At 41.1% G+C, this 24570-nt stretch overlaps 1 protein-coding gene across 1 annotated transcript; it reads left to right on the top strand.

Annotated features, from left to right (window-relative positions):
- Positions 1-2937: 2937 nt before the first annotated feature.
- LOC141113208 (olfactory receptor 5V1-like) lies at positions 2938-9941 on the top strand. Its single transcript, XM_073606211.1, has 2 exons — positions 2938-3055; positions 8995-9941. Exons 1-2 carry the CDS (start codon positions 2938-2940, stop codon positions 9939-9941), a joined length of 1065 nt encoding a protein of 354 aa, XP_073462312.1.
- The last annotated feature ends 14629 nt before the right edge of the window (positions 9942-24570 follow it).

The raw sequence follows: 24570 nt of genomic DNA, 5'->3' as shown, positions 1-24570 counted from the left end.
CCAGAGGATCCTCCCCCAAAGAGAAATGTTCACAAGAAGTGCTCAGGGGGCTGGGGGATGTGGTCTCTAGTTGACCTTGTTTTTCAATTTACGTTTTGAGGCTGCTCCCCTGTTTCTACTTGTAGGTCACTTAGGGGGGAGGGGTTTTCTTTTTTCTTTTTTCTCTTAATTTTAACAGTTACCATACTCGAGCAGGAACTTTTTGTATGTTATACAGATTGCATAAAGGTATATACTTGATTATCTAGTAGTTGTTATTACCTGTTTTGACTATGCCATATCTACATAGCCAGGCGAGATAGCCGTATTCAATATACCACTGACATATACATCTTTATAGCGGGTGAGAGGAGGGGGGGAGGTCAGTGAGTTCAACTCTGACTATTCCTTTCCACAACCCCAAGTAGGCCAGTGCTCGATTACCAGTTAATACTGGTGAGTGTCTCGGTACCATTGTACCACTGAATTAGAATACTCTATATAGAGTCTATAAGTGCGATTTAGCACTTCCCAATCACTCCTTCCACCCTCTGGGTTTTTTTTTTTTTTTTCTTTTTCTTTTTTTCCTTTTTGATTTCCCCCAACCCTAATTCTTCTTTCTGACACGCCACAATAGTGGCTCCAGATACTACCATATAGGTCTTCCCTCTCTACCTTCCCCCCTCTCGCTTGTCTTTTTTCTCCACCCCCCTCTCCCCTCTGATCAGCAACCCTTTTCTATTCCAAACCCCTTTTAAATCCAACACTCTCTCTATACCGGGTAACATGGAGGCGGTGAATATCTTTTCGTTAAATACAAAAGGCCTGAACATACCTGAAAAAAGAAGGATGCTCTTACATGACCTTAAACACCATAGGGCGGACCTAGCATTACTCCAGGAGACACATTTTAAAACCAGCAACCTTCCCATTTTGAAAAATAAATACTTCCCACTGGCATACCACTCCACTAATGGTTCATCTAAGACCCGTGGAGTGTCCATACTCATCTCAAAAAGAGTTCCCTGGAAATTTACAGATATAAAATTTGACCCAGAGGGTAGATTCTTGTTTCTTAAGGGGGAGATCCGGGAGTACAGGTGACCCTCGCTAATATCTATGTACCTAACTGCCACCAGGACCACCTCCTCCGCACACACATAGAGGCCCTCCTGGAGTTTGCGAGTGGCCACCTTATAGTAGGTGGCGACTTTAATGTCCCACCAATTCCCGCAGAGGATACATCCTCCGGGAACTCATCTTTAACACCTAATATTCGGAAACAAATTTCTAGGACACTACACAGAGCTCAATTGATTGACGCTTGGAGACTCCTCCACCCAACTGAACGTGACTATACCTTTTTTTCGAGCCCACACAAACACTATTCAAGGATTGACTACTTCCTACTCCCGCATGCCCAATTACACGCCCTTCGCGACGCCAAAATTGGCTCAATTACATGGTCCGACCATGCCCCTGTTATGCTGACGTACGCATTGACAGATAACACGACCACCAGATCCAAAACATGGAGACTAAATGAAAGCCTCCTACAAGACGAAGAAGTCCTAAAAGATGTTTCACGAGAAATTGCAGATTATTTCAAAACTAATAACACCCCAGACAGCAATCCTGGAATAGTGTGGGAAGCCCATAAGGCAGTAATTCGCGGTGTCTTAATCAAACACGGAGCACGTATTAAACGGTAACGCTCAGAGCAGTTTGCGTTTCTCTTCCAGGACTTACACAGAGCAGAGGCGAGACATAAACATGCTCAGACATCAGACGGAGAGGCAGAACTTAAACAGATACGGAGTAAAATAACGGACTTAATGCAGTCCAAATATGCCGTCGTGTAACATACGAGTCGGGAAACAAATGTGGCAAATTACTTGCAAATACATTGAGGAAACAGACCCTGGCTAATTATATCCCCCGTATTACGGCGTCCTCTGGTCATAAAGTTACACACCCACAGAGGATAGCAACTGAGTTTAGGGAATTTTACTCCTCACTTTATAATCTGCAAACGCCACTCATACCACAACTACATATAAATGATTATCTGAGTAGATCTGGTTTGCCCCAATTGCCTGCAGAGTCCAGTGAGCTGTTGGATGAACATATTGTATTGGAGGAGATACAAAAAGCAGTAGCTTCCATGAAAGTGGGCAAAGCTCCGGGATCGGATGGCTTTACAGCCCAATACTACAAAACCTTGCTGCCAGATTTGGGGGAACATATGGTAAGATTCTTCAGCTCACTGGGCTCTGAATCACGCATACCTAGGGACACCTTGACGGCGCATATTGCGGTAATTCCCAAAGAAGGGAAAGACTTGATGGCTTGTGGGAGCTCCAGGCCAATTTCATTACTCAACCTGGATCTTAAGATCTTTACGAAAATATTAGCCACCAGAATCCAAACATATCTCCCTTCCTTGATCCACTTGGATCAGGTTGGTTTTGTCCCCACAAGAGAAGCCAGGGATAATACTATCAAAGTGCTCAACATACTGCACCTAGTAAATCAGAAGGCAACTCCCTGTGTCTTCCTAAACACGGACGCAGAGAAGGCCTTTGACAGGGTGGATTGTAAATTCATGATCTCTGTCCTGAGACATGTGGATTGGGAGACAGGATGCTTCAGTGGATTAACTCAGTTTACACGGACCCCACAGCCCGGGTGCGTGTGAATGGAGTCCTGTCGGATCCCTTCCCGATTAGGAATGGAACTCGGCAGGGATGCCCACTGTCACCGCTTCTTTTCGCCCTGTCACTGGAACCCTTCCTGCGGACCGTACGAGCCCATCCGGATATAACCGGGGTGACATTGGGAGGGACGCAGCAGAAAATCGCTGCCTACGCAGACGATATGATGTTTACCCTTACCAACCCGTTAATATCCATTCCCAACCTACTACAAGAATTCCAAATTTATGGCAACATCTCTAACATGAAGATTAACTTCAACAAATCAGAGGCCATGAGCGTGGGATTGCCCCCTCACCTCCTGACTGCCCTTAAAGACAGTTTCAATTTTAAATGGACCAATACAGGACTTAAATACTTGGGTACGTACATCCCTCCTAGACTGTCACAAATATATGCTCTGAATTTCCCTCCTCTGTTATCCACAGTCCAGAATTTACTTAACACATGGAACAAAGGACTGCATTCATGGTTTGGTAGATGCAACATCCTTAAGATGTGCATCCTTCCAAAGTTCCTGTACCTGTTACAGGCCTTACCGATCCAATTACCCTCTCATTACTTTGATCAGACTAGTGCCCTTTTCTCTAAGTTTATTTGGGCAAACAAAAGACCTAGACTCAACAAAAGACTGCTCACATTACTCACAAGTGAGTTAAAAAATCACCCCCTAATAGGTGTGACTTCAAGAATCTGTTCATCCCTTTTCACACGCTCCAAACTGACATCTTCTAACTCTCCACTACGGACGATTCTGGGGACACCAGATTTCATCCCAGGGTACACAGACCCAGTCTTCAGATCCCTAAGGGAGAGGGGCTATTTTCAAACTTCACATTTTGTCGCGAATGGTGGGTGGCCCTCAGTGGATGACCTTATGAACCCAGAGGGGCCGTTCGGCTTGGACTTCTGGAGAACCCTCCAACTTAAACATTATCTTAGCACCTTACCTCCTCCTGAGGGTCCCGAGCGGACCTTGACAACTTTTGAAACTTACTGCTCGGAGGAGGGAACCCTACCCCATGCGCTGTCGGCCACCTACCAGTTGCTGATTATACCACCAGAAAACCACGAGATACCCGCGATAGGGGCATGGGAAAAAGAACTACAGTGTACTTTCACAACGCGACAAAAACAAAACATTATACATTTCACTTTTAAATCTTCAATTTGTACAAAGACGCAAGAAACAAATTTTAAACTACTCACTAGATGGTACAACACACCGACAAAACTGCAGAAGTTCTTCCTGTCCTCCTCGGGGCTCTGCTGGAGGTGTCAAGGAGACCGGGGAACGATTCTCCACATCTTCTGGAGCTGCCCCCTATTGGAGCAGTTCTGGAGGGACATACGACAAACAATACAAAAATTCACGGAACGACCTATCCTGGCGGATCCGGGCTTCTTCCTATTACATGCGACAGACATGGCGAGCAAAAAATACAAAAAATCCCTGATCCGACATTTATTAGACGCAGCAAAATCCTGCATTCCACTGCTTTGGAAGTCACTCAAACCCCCAACTTTAGGCATGTGGATCAGAAAAGTAGAGGAAATCAGGAAAATGGAGGATCTCATTCTCACTGCTCGACATAAAAAAGAGTTATACACCAAAATCTGGTCGAACTGGTTGACTTTTATTTTTTCCACTGAGGGACAAAACCTTATGGCGGGCGACTGAAGACGCCCGACATTTCAACTTATTTCTTATGCCCCAAGTCAGGGGTGTTCGCCGCCTCCATGTGCCCCCCCCTTCCTTCTCTCTACCCCCCCCTTCTCTCTCCCTCCTTTTCTTCTTTCTGGTTTCCTTTTCCCCACTCTTACCTTTTACCTTTCCTTTCTGTTAGACAATCATATAATTTTATTATAAATTCAAATAGAAAATAAGACAGAAGGAGAGGGACATCCAGACATTTATAAGGAACGCAGCAATGTAGAACGATGTTTACATAGCCCTACAAAATATATCTATTCACGCTCTAAGTAAAAGTAGTCGTATTTCTAGTTATGCCGCTATGAGAGGCTGCGTCCTCAAATAACAAACCTGTAATTGTTGTTTTGCTGGGGCAAGGCCCTTTCCTGTGTCTAAATAAACGCATATTTGAAAAAAAAAAAAAAGAAAACGAATGCAACCAGCACATCTAATGATTGGTAAGATGCAATTTATTACATTTTTGGTTTTCGGTTTAATACTGCTTTAAGTCAATCATAGAATTAGAATTATGTATAAGTTAGTAAAATTAAGAATTATTTTCTTTAGGATGGAGTATTCTATTCACATCCACTAACAGTATATGCTGTATACTTTTCTACAGTGATTAAACACATTTGCTGATATGACAATACTGCATGGCCCCAAGTGGAATACAATAATGGATCTATAGAATTAAATATAATTGTACCCTTGCTGTTTTAAGAATGTAATAGATAATCCCAATAGTTTTATTATAGCTTTAATTTTTATAATTTGTTTCTTGTTTTCTGATCGGTGTTATAAATATAAGACCTGTTATAAGATCTGAGCATGCACATTTGTCAATTTGTATGTTAAATACCTAAACTGTTGTGCTGTTGCTAAAAATGTTGTCAAAATCTTTTGACAAAACTTTTTCAGATCATTTATCGTTCTTTTTTTTTATCATTTTTGTGAAACCCACAAAATTCTGTTTACTTTTCAGGTCATAATTTTGACTCTCCATTGTCCTCATATAATGCAGAATGGTACAAAATAACCTGCAGCCAAGTTTGAATTTAAATTTAAAATCCCTTCTGATGTAAGATGGGTATTACATATATCCAAAAATATTTGTGTATTATTATACCGTTGTTGTTATATGTATGAAAATATTAGGTACTTTATATTCAAAGTTGATGGTTTATGATATGGCATGATATGATATGGAATAATTTGTTAGAGCTGAAGTTTAGCTAAATTTTTTTTAGCCCTATAGCTTTAGTGGCCTAACTAACTTGCAATGAAGTATAGAACTTTCTGCATGATGGCTGAGTTTGGTACCCTGTGAAATTGCACCAGAGACACATGCATAAAGGCAGCTCTTAGTTTAGGTAGCAAGTTTTCTGAAAGTTGCATTAAATTGTGTTGGGCTGATCATGTGGAAGCTCCTCCTAAACATCCCCTGATTTCAAGAAGAGTTTCTGAGGTCATACCAGAATTAAAGTGCCAGGTACAAGGGTTTGCCTACTCTAATCACATATTCATTCACATTGTCTTAATATAATATATTGCATGATGGCATCCTTAATGATACACATCACTTCACAATGATCTCATTAAAAACTAAACTCTTTGTGCAGGCCATCATTGGGAAAGTCTGTAATTTGATGTTGAGGCTCATGGGAAAACAAGTGAGTTAAGTGCAAGAAAATAAGAATTCTGCGACATCACATAAAAATTATACTGTTTTCATAGGTGTAATGCCATGTACACACAGGCGGACTTTTCGACCGGACTGGTCTGACTGGACGAATCCATCGGACAATCCGACCATGTGTGGGCTTCATCGGACCTGCAGCGGACTTTTTCGGGCGAAAATCAGGCGGACTTTAGATTTGAAACATGTTTCAAATCTTTCTGACGGACTCGAGTCCGGTCAAAAAATCCGCTCTGCTGTATGCTAGTCCGACGGACGCGAACCAGCGCTAGGGCAGCTATTGGCTACTGGCTATCAACTTTCTTATTTTAGTCCAGTCGTATGTCATCACGTACGAATCCGTCGGACTTTGGTGTGATCGTGTGTAGGCAAGTCCGTTCATTCAAAGTCTGTCAGAAGTCCGTCAAAAGTCCATTGAAAGTCCGTCGGAAAGACCGTCGGACTTTTGATGCCGAAAAGTCCGCCCGTGTGTACACGGCATTAGAAAAAGAGATTTGAATAACTAGCAGTTTATAAAATCATGCATGCAGATTGAAATATAACGGTAATATTTAAACTCTTATAGGTAATATTTATAGAACTAATATTTAAAGTGCAGTCAAAATAAAAAAACACAACCTCACAAACAGCTTAAAGTCAGTAGGATATGCTTCTTGTGCTGACGCCTCTTTTGTTAGGGTTGATCCTCCTCCACCGAGGCCTACCCCCAATACTGTAAACTTCTAGTGTGGTGGGGGTTAATAGAACTGTGGGAACTGTTACAGGCCCAACTATGCCCACCCTTTCTGCCCAGCTCCATTCATAAAAGCTGGTACTACAGCTTCTATGAATAAAACATGATCTATGAATGGATGGGGTGGAACTGTGAGTCATCCGCCTGTTCTTCATTCATAGATCATTTTTCATTCATAGAAGATGTAGTACTGGCTTCTTAAGCCTCATACACATGATCGGATTTTCTGCCAACAAAACGTCTGATTTTTGTCCAAAGGCGTGTGCCTGGAATTGTCATCCAACAAACACGAACGTACTGACGTACTACGTGGTTTTTTAGCTTTTTAGCACCACCCTTTGGGCTCCTTCTGCTAATTTCGTGTTAGTAGAAGTTTGGTGAGTGTTGATTCATGCTTTTCATTTCGCGTTTCTCAATTAGCGCTTTTCATGTTGCGCTTTTCATTTTGCGCTTTTCAGTTCGTTTCTGAACGGCCGTTCGTCAACCAGACATGTTGCAAAATCGGAGGAGATAACGTGTTATTTATTATTGGCCTTGGAGTTATTGCTTTGACCCAAGTCCAGTCCAGGAACAGGAGGAGGAGGAGTTCTTGGACCAAAAATTGGTTGCTTTATTAATCATATTAATCGCTCCAGGAGAATGATCCAGGTGTTTTTCGGAATTATCTCCGGATGAAGGACCCCTGCTTTCACCAACTCTTGGCATTGCTGACCCCCTATGTTAAGAAGCAGGACACATGCATGAGGCTTTTATTTTATTTTTTGGTTGAATGATAATGATTTGATTTGGTATATTTTCTATATTTGTGGATGCATAGAATGCACTTTTTGGTTAAGTTCTATTGGCAGATAGCATGTCTAATTTTATTTTTTTATTTTTTTAATGCACGATAAAAAAATGGTGGAGAATAATATTTGGCTATGTGTTTTATTTCAAATGACAGTTTGGGAGTAGGCAGTTACATTCAAAAAAATACAATGTAAAATTGACAAGGGACACCAACATAGTTGTATCCTTGATCTTAAAAACAACGGGAGAATGGTGTTGTGGTAACTTGCATAATAATATTATTCTTGATATCACTAAAAAAAAAAGCCTTTGAAAATTTGTTTTGCCATAACTCCATCAGTATCACCAGCAAAGCAGCTTCATTATTATGCCATTAAAGAAGAAGAGAATGTGCGCTGCATTTCGAGATTTCATAATTTGCCACGTCGCGAATGTTAATTCTCCATTACGAGCGCTAGTTCACAGCTTCTGGCTCGTCCTTGCTTCTGAGCATTCGTGTTTGTACTTTGGACTTTTGTCCGACAGACTTGGAAAATCCGACAACAGACATTTGTCCGCGGAAAATTTTAAAACCTGCTATCCAAGATTTGTCTGCGCAAAATATATCAACAATTGTCCAATGGAGCGTAGAAATGGTCGGATTTTCTGCTAACAGCCTGTCATCACACAATTCCCCTCGGAAAATCCGATTGTGTATACAAGGCTTAAGAATGGAGAAGCCATGCCCGAAAGGGTGGGCATAGTCAGATACTCTTGATGAGAGCCTTTGACAGCCTTTGACAGCTTCCACAGTTTTATTAACTCCCACCATACCAGAAGATTATTATGGCAGGGGTGGGATGGTCATCAAGGGAAACATCAAGGGTCATCAAGGGAAAATATTTTATATGTACAGAATATCCTACATGAGTGTGCTACATATGGCAGTGGGGGGTGCAGGATGGAGGAGGATTACCATTAAAAAAAGACAGGAATCATTACAAAGTAAACATCCTACTGACTGTAAGTTATATCCCTTATGCTGATTTTTATTATATTTTGACTGCACTTAGGCTTTAAAAAATCTAAAAAATCGCATATGCAACTTGTATAGATGTTTATTTTCCTTTAATTGGCTTTTGTCAGAACATTGTGTATCTGTATTTGTCATGGCTCTCATGGTAGTGCTAAACTTCTGCATTGTTTGCTACTAGTCCAGGGGCAAACGTATCACTAGGTGCTCTGTCCTGGAATATACATTGTTCCAAGAAGTTACATAGAGGGAACTTCAGGTGTTGGATGGAGGTCTTGGTTGTGCCAGGTATCTTTCGTGATGACAAAATTACCTTTACGAGATTGTGTTCTTGCCATTAATCTGAATATACTGACTTAAAATGTTTTGTTCTAGGTACTTTTCTTATGGAGGCTTACAATATTAGTGGATTTATGGTTTTAGGATTTTCAGATCTTTGGTGCTGTAAAGACCTAATAGGGCTTCTCCTGGCATTTATTTATGTCACCGCCACAATCAGTAATTTGGTTATCTTTTGGGTAATCCTGTATGACCCACAACTTCACACAGCCATGTATTTTTTTCTAGGAAATTTGTCATTCTTGGACATAGCATATATTACTGTCATTGTTCCTAAAATGTTGGTCATTATCTTCACTGAAGACATATACATTTCCTACAGTGGTTGTGCTGCTCAATTATTTTCCTATGTGTTCCTAGAAGGCAGTGAGGCTTTTTTACTCTTGGCTATGGCCTATGATCGTTACATTGCTATATGTTCTCCTTTGTATTACAGGAACATTATGGAGAAAAAATTCTGTCTGATGCTTGCAGCCAGTTCTTGGATGTCTGGTGGTATTAATTCCTGTATTCACACAGCACTAACTTTCAGTCTTCCATTCTGTGGATCACATTATGTAAATCAATACTTTTGTGACATACCTCCACTTCTTCATATATCTTGTAAGGTTACTTTCATTAATGAAATTGTTTTATTCACAGTTGGTGGAGTTTGGGTAGGTCTTGGGCCTTTCTTGCTAATTATAATCTCCTACTCATACATCTGGTCTGCGATAAGTAAAATGCACTCAGCAGAGAGGAAAAGTAAGGTCTTCTCTACATGTTCAGCTCATATAACAGTGGTTGCTCTATTCTTTGGTGCAAGTCTGTTTACTTATATACATCCTCCATCCAGATATGCTTTAGATGAGAACAGAGTTGTGTCTGTAATATATAGTGTTTTGACACCAATTCTGAATCCTTTTATATACAGTTTGAGAAATGACTCTGTAAAAGGAGCTTTACAGAAAGCCATTAAATACTTATTGCTAGCAAAGCCATAGACCAGCTATCCTCAACCCTTTTAAAATGGGGGAAACGTTAAAATAACTTTTCTGCCTCAGGGAACCCCTGCTTAGCACAGCACTGACATCTACCCATCATTGCATTTTGATATTTGCATTGCTTCTCTCAAGAGCTTGCCCGCTGCTTACATCAGGGGCTCTTGAGAGAAGTACTGGGGCAAGGTGCTGGGATGTTTTGGGAAGCTATGTACAGCACCCTACAGGTCCCTCCCACCATAGTCTGTCTGCCTTGCATAGAGAAGCATACATTTTATGACAGGGTCCAAAATAAGGTATGTAACAAAAAAAAAAAGTTTTATGTAATTAGCATGTTAATGGGAGGTAAAGAGAGAAGCCACTGAAGACAAAATATAAGTGGATGAAACTTCAGCCTTAGTACAACCCAGAAGAACAATAGTGGGGAGTAACCCAAATCAAACAATCAGAAATAAAAACATTTTCATTGGATCCTCTCTCTAAACCTATGAGTGGCTTTCATGTGTTAAAGCCTAAGTGCAGCCAAATGCTAAACAATAAGAAAAAACAATAAGGTAAGCTGCAATATTAATGACCAGTGGACATCAATTTTGCTAAGGCATTTGATACAGTACCTCACAGTTGCTTTACAAATTAAGGAATTTTGGCATTGATGATATCATATGTACCTGGATAGAAATCTGGTTGCAGAAGCATGTTCAGAGAGTAATGATAAATGACATATTTTCTGAATGGTCTAGAGCAGTGAGTGGACTGTCCTGGGGCTCTGTCCTGGGAACAACTCTGTTAACCTTGTTTAAAAAAAATGAGAGGTTGGAATAAAAAGTTCAAACTTAGTGTTTGCTGATAATACAAAGTGGGTAAAAAACTTTACAAAGGGACCTAGTTTAAATAGAGGGGTGGGCAGCTAAATGGCAGGGTGTAGAGGAAATGCAAATTACCCTCTAGGAGGAGAACCTGTGGGGGGAATCAAGGATAGAAAAAGATTTGGGGGTCATAGTAGATTACACATTCAACAATAGCATTCAATACCAAACTGCAGCAGGCAAAGCTGGCAGACTTTTAGCTTGCATGAAGGGTATTTACTCAAGAGATAAAACTATAATTCTACCACTTTACAAAAATTCTGGCTAGGCCATATCTTGAGTATGCTATCCAGTTTTGGTCACCAACCCGCAGGAAGAATGTGCTTGAACTGGAGAGAGTCCAGAAAAGGGCAACAAAGCTAATAAGGGGGCTGGAGAACCTCAGTATTGAAGAACAACTACGAACAATAAACATATTCTCCCTGGATGAGAGGCAATTAGGAGGGGATATAATAGCAGTATCCAAAGCTTTAAATGGTGACTCTAGCATTGGGAGGAATCTATTTAACCAAAGGTATCTAAAGACATGCAGCCACACAATGAAGTTGGATAAGAAGTGGTTCAGTCTTAAACTGCACAAGGGAATGTTTACTGTTAAAGCAATAGGATGTGGAACTCCCTTTCACAGTTGGTGGTGTCAGTGGTGTTCTAAGCGAACACAACATACAGGGATATGGAGAATGGTAGTGACATAAACACACACAAACTCAGTTTGACGTGGATGGACTGGTGTCTTTATTCAACCTTACCAACTACATTATGTAACTATGTAATAAAATCAGCATAAGGCACATAACTTACAGTCAGTAGAATGTGTCCTTTGTAATGATTCCTGTCTTTTTTTAAAGGTAATCCTCCTCCATCCTGCACCCCCCACTGCCTTATGGAGCAGACTCATGTAGGATATTCTGTACATATAAAATATTTACAGTATATATTGTAAGTAATGTAGATACTAGGGTTGCACCGATACTGATACTAGTATCGGTATTGGTGCCGACATGAGCATTTGCACGAGTACTTGTACTTGTGCAAATGCTCCGATGCTTGACCCAATACTTGGACAGTCCTCCATTTGCTCCTCCGGTCCCCCTCTGGTCCCACTGTGTGTCCTCCTTTGTGTGCTCCTCCGTTCCCCCCCCCCCGTGTCCTCCTCCTGTCCCCCTCTGTGCTCCTCCACCCCCCTGTCCCAGATCTTTCAGGATAGAGAGCGAAGGAAAGAGCCGGTATATATGTCATTTACCGGCTCCTTCCTTTTCTGAGTGATCAGTGACTCTGTCCATTCATAACTGAGCATCGTAAACTGTGTTTGCAATGCTTCAGTTTATGAATGGAGAGGAGCTTCTGTCTCTTGTCCATTCATCTTCAGTGCAGCTAAGGCTGCTGAGAAAGGGACTGGGGGATCTGTGTCCTTAGTCCCTTTCCCTGTCTTAAAGGGGAGATGTCAGGGGTCTGTTTAGACCCCTGACATCTCTACAAAGCCCCCCCCCCCAAAACAGGGTTGATTAAAAAAAAGAAAAGGAAACAATGTAATAAATAAATATTTTAAAGTTAAATTGTAAAGCGAATAAAGCAATTAAAGAATAAATCACTGACACCGTTCACCCCCCCCTAAAAAAAGCATTGTAAAATATATACTCGAACATCAGGTGTTTGCTCGTTCGCCGCATTTAGAACATTATGGGGCATTCGCGGGAAATTAAAGTGCCCGCGAAACGCCCCATAATGCACTGCGAGGTCGCAGTGCATTGAATGGTGCTGATTGGCCAAAGCATGCACCTGACCTGCATGCTTTGGCCAATCACAGCGCGCTCTGCTTTGAGAGCCATGATTGGCCAAAGGCAGGGTGCCTTTGGCTAATCATGGCTCAGGAGGCTAAGTCCACGCCCCACACTATGTAAGGCTGCTTACATAGCGACCAAAAATAGTGTAATGCATGAAAGCAACAAAATTACATTTCTACAGGAAAAAAATGTCATTTAAAACTGCTCGCGGATGTAATGTAGTGCCGGATCCTGGCAATATACATAAAAATCATTGAAAAAAACAGCGTGAGTTCCCACCCCCAATCCATTACCAGACCCTTCAGGTCTGGTATGGGTATTAAGGGGATCCCCGCACCAAAATTAAAAAAAAAAGGCATGGGGGTCCACCCCAAAATCCATACCAGGCCCTTCAGGTCTGGTATAGATTTTAAGGGGAACCCCATGTCAAAATTAAATATCCGAGCATGCAACCTGGCAGGCCGCAGGAAAAGGGGGGGCGAGAGAGTGTCCCCCCTCCTGAACCGTAACAGGCCACATGCCCTCAACATGGGGAGGGTGCTTTGGGGCCCCCCCAAAACACCTTGTCCCCATGTTGATGGGGACAAGGACCTCTTCCCCACAACCCTTGCCCAGTGGTTGTGGGGGTCTGCGGGCAGGGGGCTTATCGAAATCTGGAAGCCCCCTTTAACAAGGGGCCCCCAGATCCCGCGCCCCTATGTGAATGGGTATCGGGTACATTACATTGTACCCCTACTCATTCACCAAAAAAAGGGTCAAGAAAGTAAAAATGACAGGAGACAGTTTTGGACAATTCCTTTTATTTAAAAAAAAAATGTCCCGCAATGTCCATCCATCTTCAATCACAGCGCCGACGGTCCTGAGAAAAAAACGGAAAAACTCTGCTCCATGGGAGGCGTCCCGCCAACTGCAGCCTTTTGGAGATTACAGCTGTTATATAGCTAAGGGCAGGGCCACACGGTGACTCTAAAGTCACACAACATCACATGAGATCAGAAGGGGGCAGGGTCACCCGGTTACGTCACCAGGTGGCCCCGTCCTCAGCTATATAGCAGCTGTCTTTGCCAAAAGTCTGCAGTCACGGGTACGTCTTTTTTCGGTCATCAGTGCTGTGATTGAAGATGGATTGAAATCGCGGGACACTTTAATAAAGGAGTTGTCAAAAATTGTCTCCTGTCATTTTGACTTTTATGACACTTTTTTGGTAAATGAGTATTGGTACCCGATACCCATTCTGGGGGGCCCCTTGTTAAAGGGGGCTTCCAGATTCCAACAAGCCCCCTGCCCGCAGACATGGGGACAAGGTGTTTTGGGGACCCCAAAGCACCCTCCCCATGTTGAAGGCATGTGGTCTGGTATGGTTCAGGAGAGGGGGCGCTCTCTCATCGCCTCCCCTTTTCCTGCAGCCTGCCAGGTTGTGTGCTCGGATAAGGGCCTGGTATGGATTTTGGGGGGACCCCACGCCATGTTTTTTTTTCATTTTGGCATGGGGTTCCCCTTAATATTCATACCAAACCCAAAGGGCCTGTTAATGGACTTGGGGGGGACCCACACCTTTTTTTCAATTATTTGAGAGTATCACATTGATAAAAATCAAAGTTGTATGCATATATAACTCAGGTGTAATATAAAAAAAATGGTAATCCTCTTCTTCAGGGACTAGTGGTTCAATAATTAGTTGTCTACAATTAATAGAGAACAAAAAGCAGTAAGCACTCATCATTAAACATAATTACAAAAGCTCTACAATAAACATATTATAATATTAATTCTGACCATATATTTCTTGGATATCACCAATATTGCATCCTATTAAAAGCAGGGAGGAAGTCTGCTGCCCTATATCATCCAAACTGAAGAAAACCAGTGAGGGAAGAGGGCACGGCAGGCCCAGATTCAGGACTAAACACAGAACACCTTTAGGATGAATTAGAGCAGAGACTGTGAGCCAGGCCTTCTCGTCCACATCAGTGCCTGACCTCACAAATATGCTTCTGGAAGAATGGTCAAACATTCCCATAGACACACTCCTAAACATTGTGGACAGCCTTCCCAGAAGAGTTGAAGCTGTTATTGCTGTAAAGGTTTGGCCAGCTCAATATTGAACCTTATGGACCAAGACTGGGATGCCATTAAAGTTCATGTGCGTGTAAAAGCACGTGTCCCAATACTTTTGGTAATATAGTGTATATATACAGTTGTGCTCATAAGTTTACATACCCTGGCAGAATTTCTGATTTCTTGGCCATTTTTCAGAGAATATGAATAACACAAAAACGTTTCTTACAGTCATGGTTAGTGTTTGGCTGAAGCCATTTATTATCAATCAACTGTGTTTACTTTTTAAATCATAATGGCAACAGAAACTACCCAAATTACCCTGATCAAAAGTTTACGTACCCCAGTTCTTAATAACATGTATTACTTTGTACCGTGTATTACCGTTTATTTAACATCAATGATAGCTTGAAGTCTTTTGTGGTATTTGTGGATGAGGCTCTTTATCTTCTCAAATGGTAAAGCTGCCCATTCCTCTTAGCAAAAAGCCTCCAGTTCCTGTAAATTCTTGGGCTGTCTTTCATGAACTGCACGTTTGAGATCTCCCCAGAGTGGCTCAATGATATTGAGGTCAGGAGACTGAGTTGGCCACTCCAGAACCTTCATTTTATTCTGCTGTAGCCAATGACAGGTCGACTTGGCCTTGTGTTTTGGATCATTGTCATGTTGGAATGTCCAAGTACATCCCATGTGCAGCTTCCTGGCTGATGAATGTAAATTTTCCTCCAGTTTTTTTTTGATAACCAACTGCATTCATCTTGCCAACAATTTTGACCAAATTTCCTGTGCCTTTGTAGCTCACACATCCCCAAAACATCAGCGATCAGGCCTTGTTGACTCCTCTCCAAATGGAGTGTTTATGGTTGTGGCCAAAAGCTCAATTTTGGTCTCATCACTCCAAATGACTTTGTGCCAGAAGGTTTGAGGCTTGTCTCTGTGCTGTTTGGCGTATTGTAAGCGGGATACTTTGTGGCATTTACTTAGTAATGGCAAGTGCCTCCTTATTGTGCATCTTGAAACACCACATGTTTTCAGAGAGTCCTGTATTTCACCTGAAGTTATTTGTGGGTTTTTCTTTGCATCCAAAAAATTTTCCTGGCAGTTGTGGCTGAAATTTTAGTTGGTCTACCTGACCGTGGTTTGGTTTCAACAGAACCCCTCATTTTCCACTTCTTGATTAGAGTTTGAACACTGCTGATTGGCATTCTCAATTCCTTGGATATCTTTTTATATTCCTTTCCTGTTATACAGTTCAACTACCCTTACCCGCAGATCCTTTGAAAATTCTTTTGCTTTCCCCATGACTCAGAATCCAGAAACATCAGTGCAGCACTGGATGAATGAAAGATACAAGGGTCTGCCAGGAGTCCAAAAACGCATTGGCCTTTAATACACACACACTAATTACAAGCAAACAGATCACAGGTGAGGATGGTTACCTTTAATAGCCATTCAAACCCCTTTGTGCCAATTTGTGTGCATGTTATCAGGTCAAAATCACCAGAGTATGTAAACTTTTGATCAGGGTCATGCGAACACAGGCTAAATGGCAACAAAAGCATAACACACATTTGGAAATGCGCAGAGGCAAAAGCAGCCTAAATGGCAATGCAAACATGATGCATGCTTCTGCAGTGCATGGCAATGTGCATGTTTCTAAGTGGGTCACCTAACGGTCAAAAATGTGTGTTTAGGTGCCATCCATTTTTAATGACACTTAAAACGCAATGCAGCTTTCCATGATTGTCGCATGGCATTTGCAGCATACTGCATCGCACAAAAATATCAAATATGAAAAAAAAACTGCGCTAAACCCTGGATTAAATGTGAATGTACATAAGTAAATCATACATATCATGAGATCATGAAATATAAAAGATTTCTCTTGTGGAAACACAACAACAGAAATTGTGCAATAATCAAATACGTCATAAAAGATCAGTGATAATCCATGACAGATAAAATCGTGAGTCAATATATGCATATGATCTTGGCTGCAGAGAAAACAGAGACCTCAAGTGGAATGAGAAAAAGTCCCAAAGAAAGCCCCTCAGTATTGTATAAAGAGGACTTGATTGTGAAGATTACATTGACACACCGCTCAAAGTGATCCTTAACCACATAGATTTTGCGCTTACCAAAAAGCAAGCAATAAAGGCTTGTGTGTAGTCCAAGCAAGGAATGTCCAGCTGGCAATATGACTTGTCTGTGTGCAGAGTAGCTGCGGAAGTGCAACAGGGAATCCAAACACTCAAGCTCAAAGGCTTGTTCATCTTATTGTAGATTTACAACACTGGCAAGCCCTTTGGTACAGGAAGATTGAAGAAAGCCTGAACTCAATCAGATCCTGGGATTGTTTTGTTACTTACTGATCACATGATGTGATCAGTATCCACTGCAGTGTGGGGTTCCCCTCTAATATTAATGGAAGACCCTCTTCTAGGATTAATGTCTGCTATGATTATAAAGGGTAACTCTGATGCAAAACTAAAGTGTGGGGTTCCACCTTTAATATCCATACCAGACCCTAATCCAGAAATATTATCTTCTAGGATTATAATGACAAACTTCACTGCAAAACTAAAGTGTGAAGTTACCCTTTAATATCCATACTAGACCCTCATGCAGAATTAGGGTCTGCTACAACTATAAAAGGGAACTCTGTGTCAAATATCTAAAGTTGTGTAGAGTTCCTCCTTAATATAACAGGCCCTCATCAGGGAATGATGTTCTCCACTCACAGAACCAGATTGCATGCGGTATGTAGGTGTCCAGGCACATTTTCCCTAAACACTGCATACAAACCTGAAACTGTCAATTCACTATATCGTTCTGTATTCCCTGCAAAATGCTTGGTAAATACGGCATGCATGGGCATTAAATTCAATTTAAAGAAGGAAATAAATAATTAAATGCATGCATTAATTAAGTAGTGATCGAGGCATGCAGTATTTAGGGAATGTGTACTGGTTGTTTGGAGCAGGCCACTAGCTGTCGCAGCTGTCTTCTAAAAGCAATTTTTTTGGAAAAAATAAAAAAAAACAACACAATTTGTTTGTATAATATGAAAGATGACGTTAGGCTGAATAGATGCCTAACATGTCATGCTTTAAAATTGTGCATGCTCATGGAATGGCGACAAAATATGGTACTTAAAAATCTCCGTTGGCGACGCTGTAAACATTTTTACAGGTTACCTGTTTAGAGTTACAGAGGAGGTCTTGCACTAGAATTATTTCACTCGCTCTAACGATCACTAAAATAGCTCACATGTGTGGTTTGAACACCGTTTACATATGCAGGCGTGACTTGCGTATGCTTTCGCTGATGCACGTGAGCATGAAGGGATGGACGTTTTTTCCTTATTTATTTTACTTTTTATTTTTGCACTGTCCCTTTTATTTATTTTTTTATCACTTTTATTCATATTACAAGTAATGTAAAAATCCCTTGTAATAGGGATAAAAGCATGACAGATCCTCTTTATTGAGAGATCTGGGGTCAAAAACACTCTCATTTACCTTTAAAAGCAAAACAAACAAAAAAATTAATTTTTTTTCAAAAAATGTCTTTATGCCGAGAACTGGAAATGACATCAGAGGTCGCTTTGGTCCTCCAAGGGCATAGAGCCAAGTGGGGCCATCTTGCCCTCACTTGGGTTCCTGCCTAGTTATCGGCCGTACCGCCTCTCCCATCGCCTATAAAAGTTATCCCGTGGTGAATCTGCTACAAGACCACTTTTATCTTGTGAAGAATCGCCAACAGTAATAAATGATACCGGGGTTATGGCTACCATAACCCCGGTATCATTTATTACTGTGGGCGATTCTTTAATGTCAAAGCAATATTTACTGTGGGCGGTCGGTAAGTGGTTAACAACTAGTAACTGTCATGGTCTTTAGGAGTGGGCGGCTGCCACGTCCTTAACATCCAATGAGTCATCAGCTGTCAGCGGGCCCCCCCGCTGATAACTGAAAGTAAAAAAAATTTAAGAAAAAAAACAATGTTGGTCTGGTCTGGTCTACATTTTTACCAGACCCTTATTTGAGCATGCAGCCCGACAGACCAGAAAAGCACGAGGAGGGGGGGGGCGAGCGAGCGTGAAGACCCATCCACATCAAGTCCCAGAACTGGTACAAGCGACTCCCATAACCACCCTGAAACTACAGAGGCTCAAGGGATCATGGGAGATGTATTATCAGGACTGTCAAAGAAAGGAAGCAGGATGTGATGACATTCAGCCAGGAGGAGGAGTGACATCACAGACACAGAAACCTGTTGCGTAAAGCTAAAGGAGGTAATTTACACACAAACTGACAGCAGGGTTGTGATTCATTCACATACACAATGCATCTGTTGTTTTGGGCAGGCAAAGCTGAAGTTCATCTTTAAACTATAACAATATATTTATAAAAGGTGGCCCCCTGCCACAGCCCTCCACCCTATTTGGGACTGCCCACTGCGTGAGTGTTATGCCGTATACACACGAGCGGACTTTCTGGCATACTTGGTCTGGCGGACCAGAGTCCACCAAACAATCCGATCGTGTGTAGGCTCCGGCGGACTTTTTTTTCCCAAAAGTCTGCCGTACCTAGATTTGAAACATATTTCAAATCTTAGTACACCGGACTCGCCGGACTCCGTTCCTGACGAAAAGTCCATTCGTCTGTATGCTGGTCCAACGGACAGGGTATTGCATCCCACGCTCGCTGCAATAGAAAAAACAATATTTCCTATTGCGACAAGCGCGGGGCATCCCAGGCCCTTAGGTCTGGTATGGATTTTAAGGGGAACCCCCAACGCCGAAAAAATGGCGTAGGGTCCCCCCTAAAATCCATACCAGACCCCGATCCGAGCGCACAGCCCGGCTGGTCAGGAAAGGGGGTGGGGACGAGCAAGCGCCCCCCCTCCTGAACCGTACCAGGCCACATGCCCTCAACATGGGGGTGGGTGCTTTGGGGGAGGGGGGGCGCCCTGCGGGGCACCCCACCCCAAAGCACCTTGTCCCCATATTGATGAAGACAAGGGCCTCTTCCAGACAACCCTGGCCGTTTGTTGTCGGGGTCTGCAGGCGGGGGCTTATCGGAATCCAGGAGCCCCCTATAATAAGAGGGCCCCCAGATCCCAGCCCCCCACCCTATGTGAATGAGTATGGGATACATGGTACCCCCACCCATTCACCTAGGGAAAAAGTGTCAATAATAAAACACACTACACAGATTTTTTTAAATAATTTATTAGACAGCTCCGGGGGGGTCTTCCTCCGGCTTCGGGGGTCCCTCCGGTTCCTCTTCTCCCGGCATCCGGTTGGTTCTTCTCTGCTCTCTCTGGCCTCTTCTCCCGGTGTTCCAGTTCTTCTGCCGGCTCCTCCGCTGTCTTCATGCCGCTCTTTTGCCAGTGGAGGCCCGGACTTCTGTCTTCTTGCCTTCTTGGCTTCTTCCCTCTTCTCTTCTCCAGATGTTGACACAACGGTCTCTCCGGCTGGACTGCTCTCTGAGCGCTCCGCTGATGAACTGAGACTACAATATTTGTTATTTTAGTGCTCAGCTGCAATATACCTTCCTCTCATCCCCTGACTGCAGTGGGGTTGATAGGAATCAATACTAAGAGGAGCACAATATTGCTTTAGTTTTTCATGTTTGTGGTACATTTTCAATGTCTATATATTTTGAAATTTGCATAAATAAATCTTTTTGATTTTTTTTTATTCATTTGGTACCGTTATAGTTCTAAAATTTTGTATGTTAGGGTCCTTTGTGTACTCTATTTTCAGGATGAGGTACCGGACATACATTGTCCATCACTAGAGGGTTCTCCATTGAGGCCCCTCCTCCCAATTTCTCTTTCGTGCTATTGTAAAAATTCAATGTTGTTTATAACCTTTATCCATTTAGGAAGAGGACATTGATTAATTCTAAAATCTTGAAATTAGTCTTTTAGCAGAAGTAATGAATAAAATCTGCAGGCAAGTTACATTGCTAGCAAGTAGTTTACCCTTATGTAAATCTAGGTTCAGCAGAAGAAATTTTGGAATAAGATTAATATCTCATGTATAATATTCTTGATATAAGTTAGTGTATCACTGGTCAATGGTACCATAAGTGTGGTGACAACACACATTTATTTTATGTTTCATCCCCTTTTGACATCCACTGTAGGAGAAAAAAGGGGGGAAAAAACTGCACTAGGGTGAATCAGGATAGTGTACCTAAACACAAATTGTGCTAATAATTGATGGATCTTAAATATTAAAAGCAGCGATTCTTCTGCACAACAAATTAACAGTGTTAAATATAGAAAATGATAGAGTCGCGCTAAGGCATTAACTTAATAATGTGTGCATTATTCCATAATACTGCCAATGTACCATGTGCATATACCATATATCATAAACAAATTGGCAAATAATGATGTGACACCAAATATTAAAAACAAAAATAGAAATCAATAAATGATGATAAATTTAAAATATATATGACATATAGTGAAATGTCCAAACACTTAAAATGGCCAAACACCCGTGAACAAATAAATATTTGCTGAAAAACAAAAAATATTGGAAGAGTCCATCTAAATATGAATAAATGTAATGACGTGAAAAAATCTTGTGCTCAATCCGCCACCAATGATAGAGATTTGCAGCTTACCAGCACCCCATGATCCCCCACTACAGAGGATCAGGGGAAGCCTGCATAAAAAAGCCCTCCGGAGCTTAGCAAATGGACCCAGACTCTAGATTCGTTGGGGGTAATGGAACATCCAAAGACACCAAATGGAGCTATTAAACCTCAGATCCCATCATAACCTCCCCAGCTCATGGATAACAAGTGTGCCATGTAAAGATAAGAGAAGCTCCAATAGTGTAAAATCTTCGGTTTATTTAAGATTAAAAGAAACATAGGGCAGGCCCCTGGACGACGTAACCTATTACAAAATGCATATTAATGAGCGATGTGCTTGCGTCACCTCGCATTGTCATTGATTTTAACCACATTCACTAAGCTAAGGGAAAATTCCATTGCAAAGTGAAAATTCCTTTAAAAGTGAATAGTCTACTCGCCTTTAGTAAATAAACCCCTTTGTTTTTCCACTATAGTTTTAACATGGAATGCTTATTTTCCTCTAATACTCAATTATGTGGTAATAAATTGACCTAGATAATTAGATCATTGGTACCTCCTGGGCAGGGTAAAGTAGAGCACAAAACTCGTAAGACACTATGATACAAGCAAGAACTAATCAGAGCCAGAGAACGAGCAAGGTAAAGGTCCCACCATCTCACCAGCCAAAGACTATGCTAAAATTAGACAGTGCATAACAATAAACAAAGTCCAAGCAAAAATGTTAGAAAATAAGAAGTAACATAATCAATACAAAGAAAATTCAACATTTTACTACAACCCACACTGTTGAAACAATAGATAACATGAGATTACACAGAAGGAGTAAGTAACCATGGTCCACTTGTCTTTTTGCTAGGAAGAATAAAGAAAGTAACATGTTATATCATGCATACGATAATCTCTTTAACATTTTTATGAAAGCTGTTTTCATTTCTTTATTTCTAAGGCTATAGACAAAAGGATTTAATAATGGAGTTATGATTCCATAGATGACAGAAACTACCTTATTCCTGCTTGTATTGGCACCAGATGGGTTAACATACATGAGACAAACTGTTGTATAAAAAAAGACAACTACACAAGTTGAGAATGCTTTTCTTCTCCCAGTGGTTGTAGGTGTTTTGAGAACAGTGTGTATAATAAAACTATAAGATACCATATTTAGAAAAATGGAACCAAGAGTCAATGTTGATGCTGATAAGGAGAGGAGAAATTTAGGTGTAGAGACATCTGTGCAGGAAAGTTGCAATAAAGGTGTAGCTTCACAAAAGAAATGATCTACTATATTTGGTCCACAAAAGCATGACTTTGCTACAGACAAAATAGGAACCGCTACTGTGCTAAACCCAATAAACCAAGAGACAAAAGCTAGCTGAATGCACATCCTAGGATTCATTAATATGGCATACTTCAGAGGGCTACAGAAAGCTAGATAATGGTCATAAGCCATCACTGTAAGTAGAACATTTTCCGTAGCTCCTAAACAGCTGAAAAAATAACATTGGGATATACAGCCAATAAAAGAAATTGACTTAAATCCTGTTATAAGGCTAACCATTACTTTTGGAACAGTGGATGAGATATAGCTAATTTCCAGGAAAGACAGATTACTTATATAGAAGTACATAGGTGAATGCAGATGGAGGTCGGTCCTCACCAAGATGATAATCACAGTATTAGATGATATTGTCAAAATGTAAAGGCATGAAAATAGTATGAAGAGCAAATATTCAGCTTCAGTCTTCGTGTGAAATCCCAGTATAATGAATTCCATAATTCTACTGCAATTTATCTCCTCTATCGATTCCATAGTCTGTAAAAAATGTGGATAGTATATTTTAAAACATTTTCAATAGTACTGGTTCTGAAGTGGAAATTAATTATACTATAAACCTAAGGTTTAGTATAAGGTAAAGAAGAAAATAAAATGTATAATGCCGCGTACACACGGTCGGACTTTTCGACCGGACTTGTCCGACGGACGCCGACGGACCAAATCCGGCAGACAATCCGATCGTGTGTGGACTTCACCGGACCTTCAGCGGACTTTTCCAGTCACAAATCTGACGGACTTTAGATTTGCAACATGCTTCAAATCTTTACGTTGTAACTCTGCCGGACCCAGAAATCCGCTCGTCTGTATGCTAGTCCGACGGACAAAAACCCACGCTAGGGCAGCTATTGGCTACTGGCTATCAACTTCCTTATTCTAGTCCGGTGTACGTCATCAGGTACGAATCCGTCGGACTTTGGTGTGATCGTGTGTAGGCAAGTCCGGTAGTTAGAAAGTCTGTTGAAAGTCCGCCAAAAGTCTGTTGAAAGTCCGTCGGACGGGCTGTCGGCCTTTTGTAGCTGAAAATTCCGACTGTGTGTACACGGCATAAGTTTACTAATTCATTCTTCTGCATTGCATAAGATATAATAGTGAACTTTACAGATATGATCAAATTGTTATTATTTGGCAGAGTAAGGCATTTTAAACTCTTTAGGGTACACTTAGTACTACTACTGCTATTATTTTCTGTTTGCATTAATCAATAATTATTTTTAAAAAAAAACATTACTTTTTTTTTCAAACATCCAGGTAGATCTATTGAGATTTATATTCATTATTGTTATTAATTCCTAATTGTGAAAGTAAGGGACACAATCAGTTGCAAGTTACATGAGACTCGGAGAACATAGATTTTTATAAACCAAGAAAACAACATCAAACAATGTAATGGTTAAAGAAAAATTAGAAAAAAAATAATGTTTTTGCTGTGTGTCAGTGTGTGGATTAATGATGCAGTGCAATGCTAAATACACCTGAGTGTCCACTTTGAATGAATATCTTCACTGTCCACAGACCTTAAACCTATACAGCTTTGCATCTGTTTCTTTAATAAAAGTTGTTTAAAGCACTAATTCATCACTAATTACTTGACAATGGAAATGTGTACTCATAGTAAAAAATAATTTTAGTATTTTTTAGGCTAATCAAAAGCACTTGCTGCACTCGAGGGATTGAATTTAATTTTTGTTAAGCTGGTTGTTTATTGCTCCACTTCCAAAATTTGGACTACTGCACATCAGTACTTACCTTGATGAAAAAAAGGATTTTATTGTGCAAACAGGTGCTTAAAATGTGTCCAAATCAGGGATATTAAATGATAAAGTGATAAAGATGAGGCTCTCCTTCTATTCTGATTTAAAACTGGCTTCAGCTATTCAGGTGAGATGGCAGAGTTTGACAACCAGCTGCAGAATTCTTCTATAGCCATAACCATTTCCCAGCCATACTTCTATGATCAAGAAAGAT

The sequence above is a fragment of the Aquarana catesbeiana genome, linkage group LG01 (genome assembly GCF_042186555.1).
Source record: "Aquarana catesbeiana isolate 2022-GZ linkage group LG01, ASM4218655v1, whole genome shotgun sequence".
NCBI lineage: Eukaryota > Metazoa > Chordata > Amphibia > Anura > Ranidae > Aquarana > Aquarana catesbeiana.
The sequence above is the reverse complement of the archived record's forward strand: the minus strand, read 5'-3'. Positions and strand labels throughout refer to the sequence as shown.

Coding starts and splice junctions, on each gene's coding strand:
- LOC141113208 (XM_073606211.1), top strand. CDS start 2,938: ATGAAGATTAACTTCAACAAATCAGAGGCCATGAGCGTGGGATTGCCC. Junction 3,056..8,994: donor TACAGGACTTAAATACTTGG/GTACGTACATCC, acceptor GTTTTGTTCTAG/GTACTTTTCTTATGGAGGCT.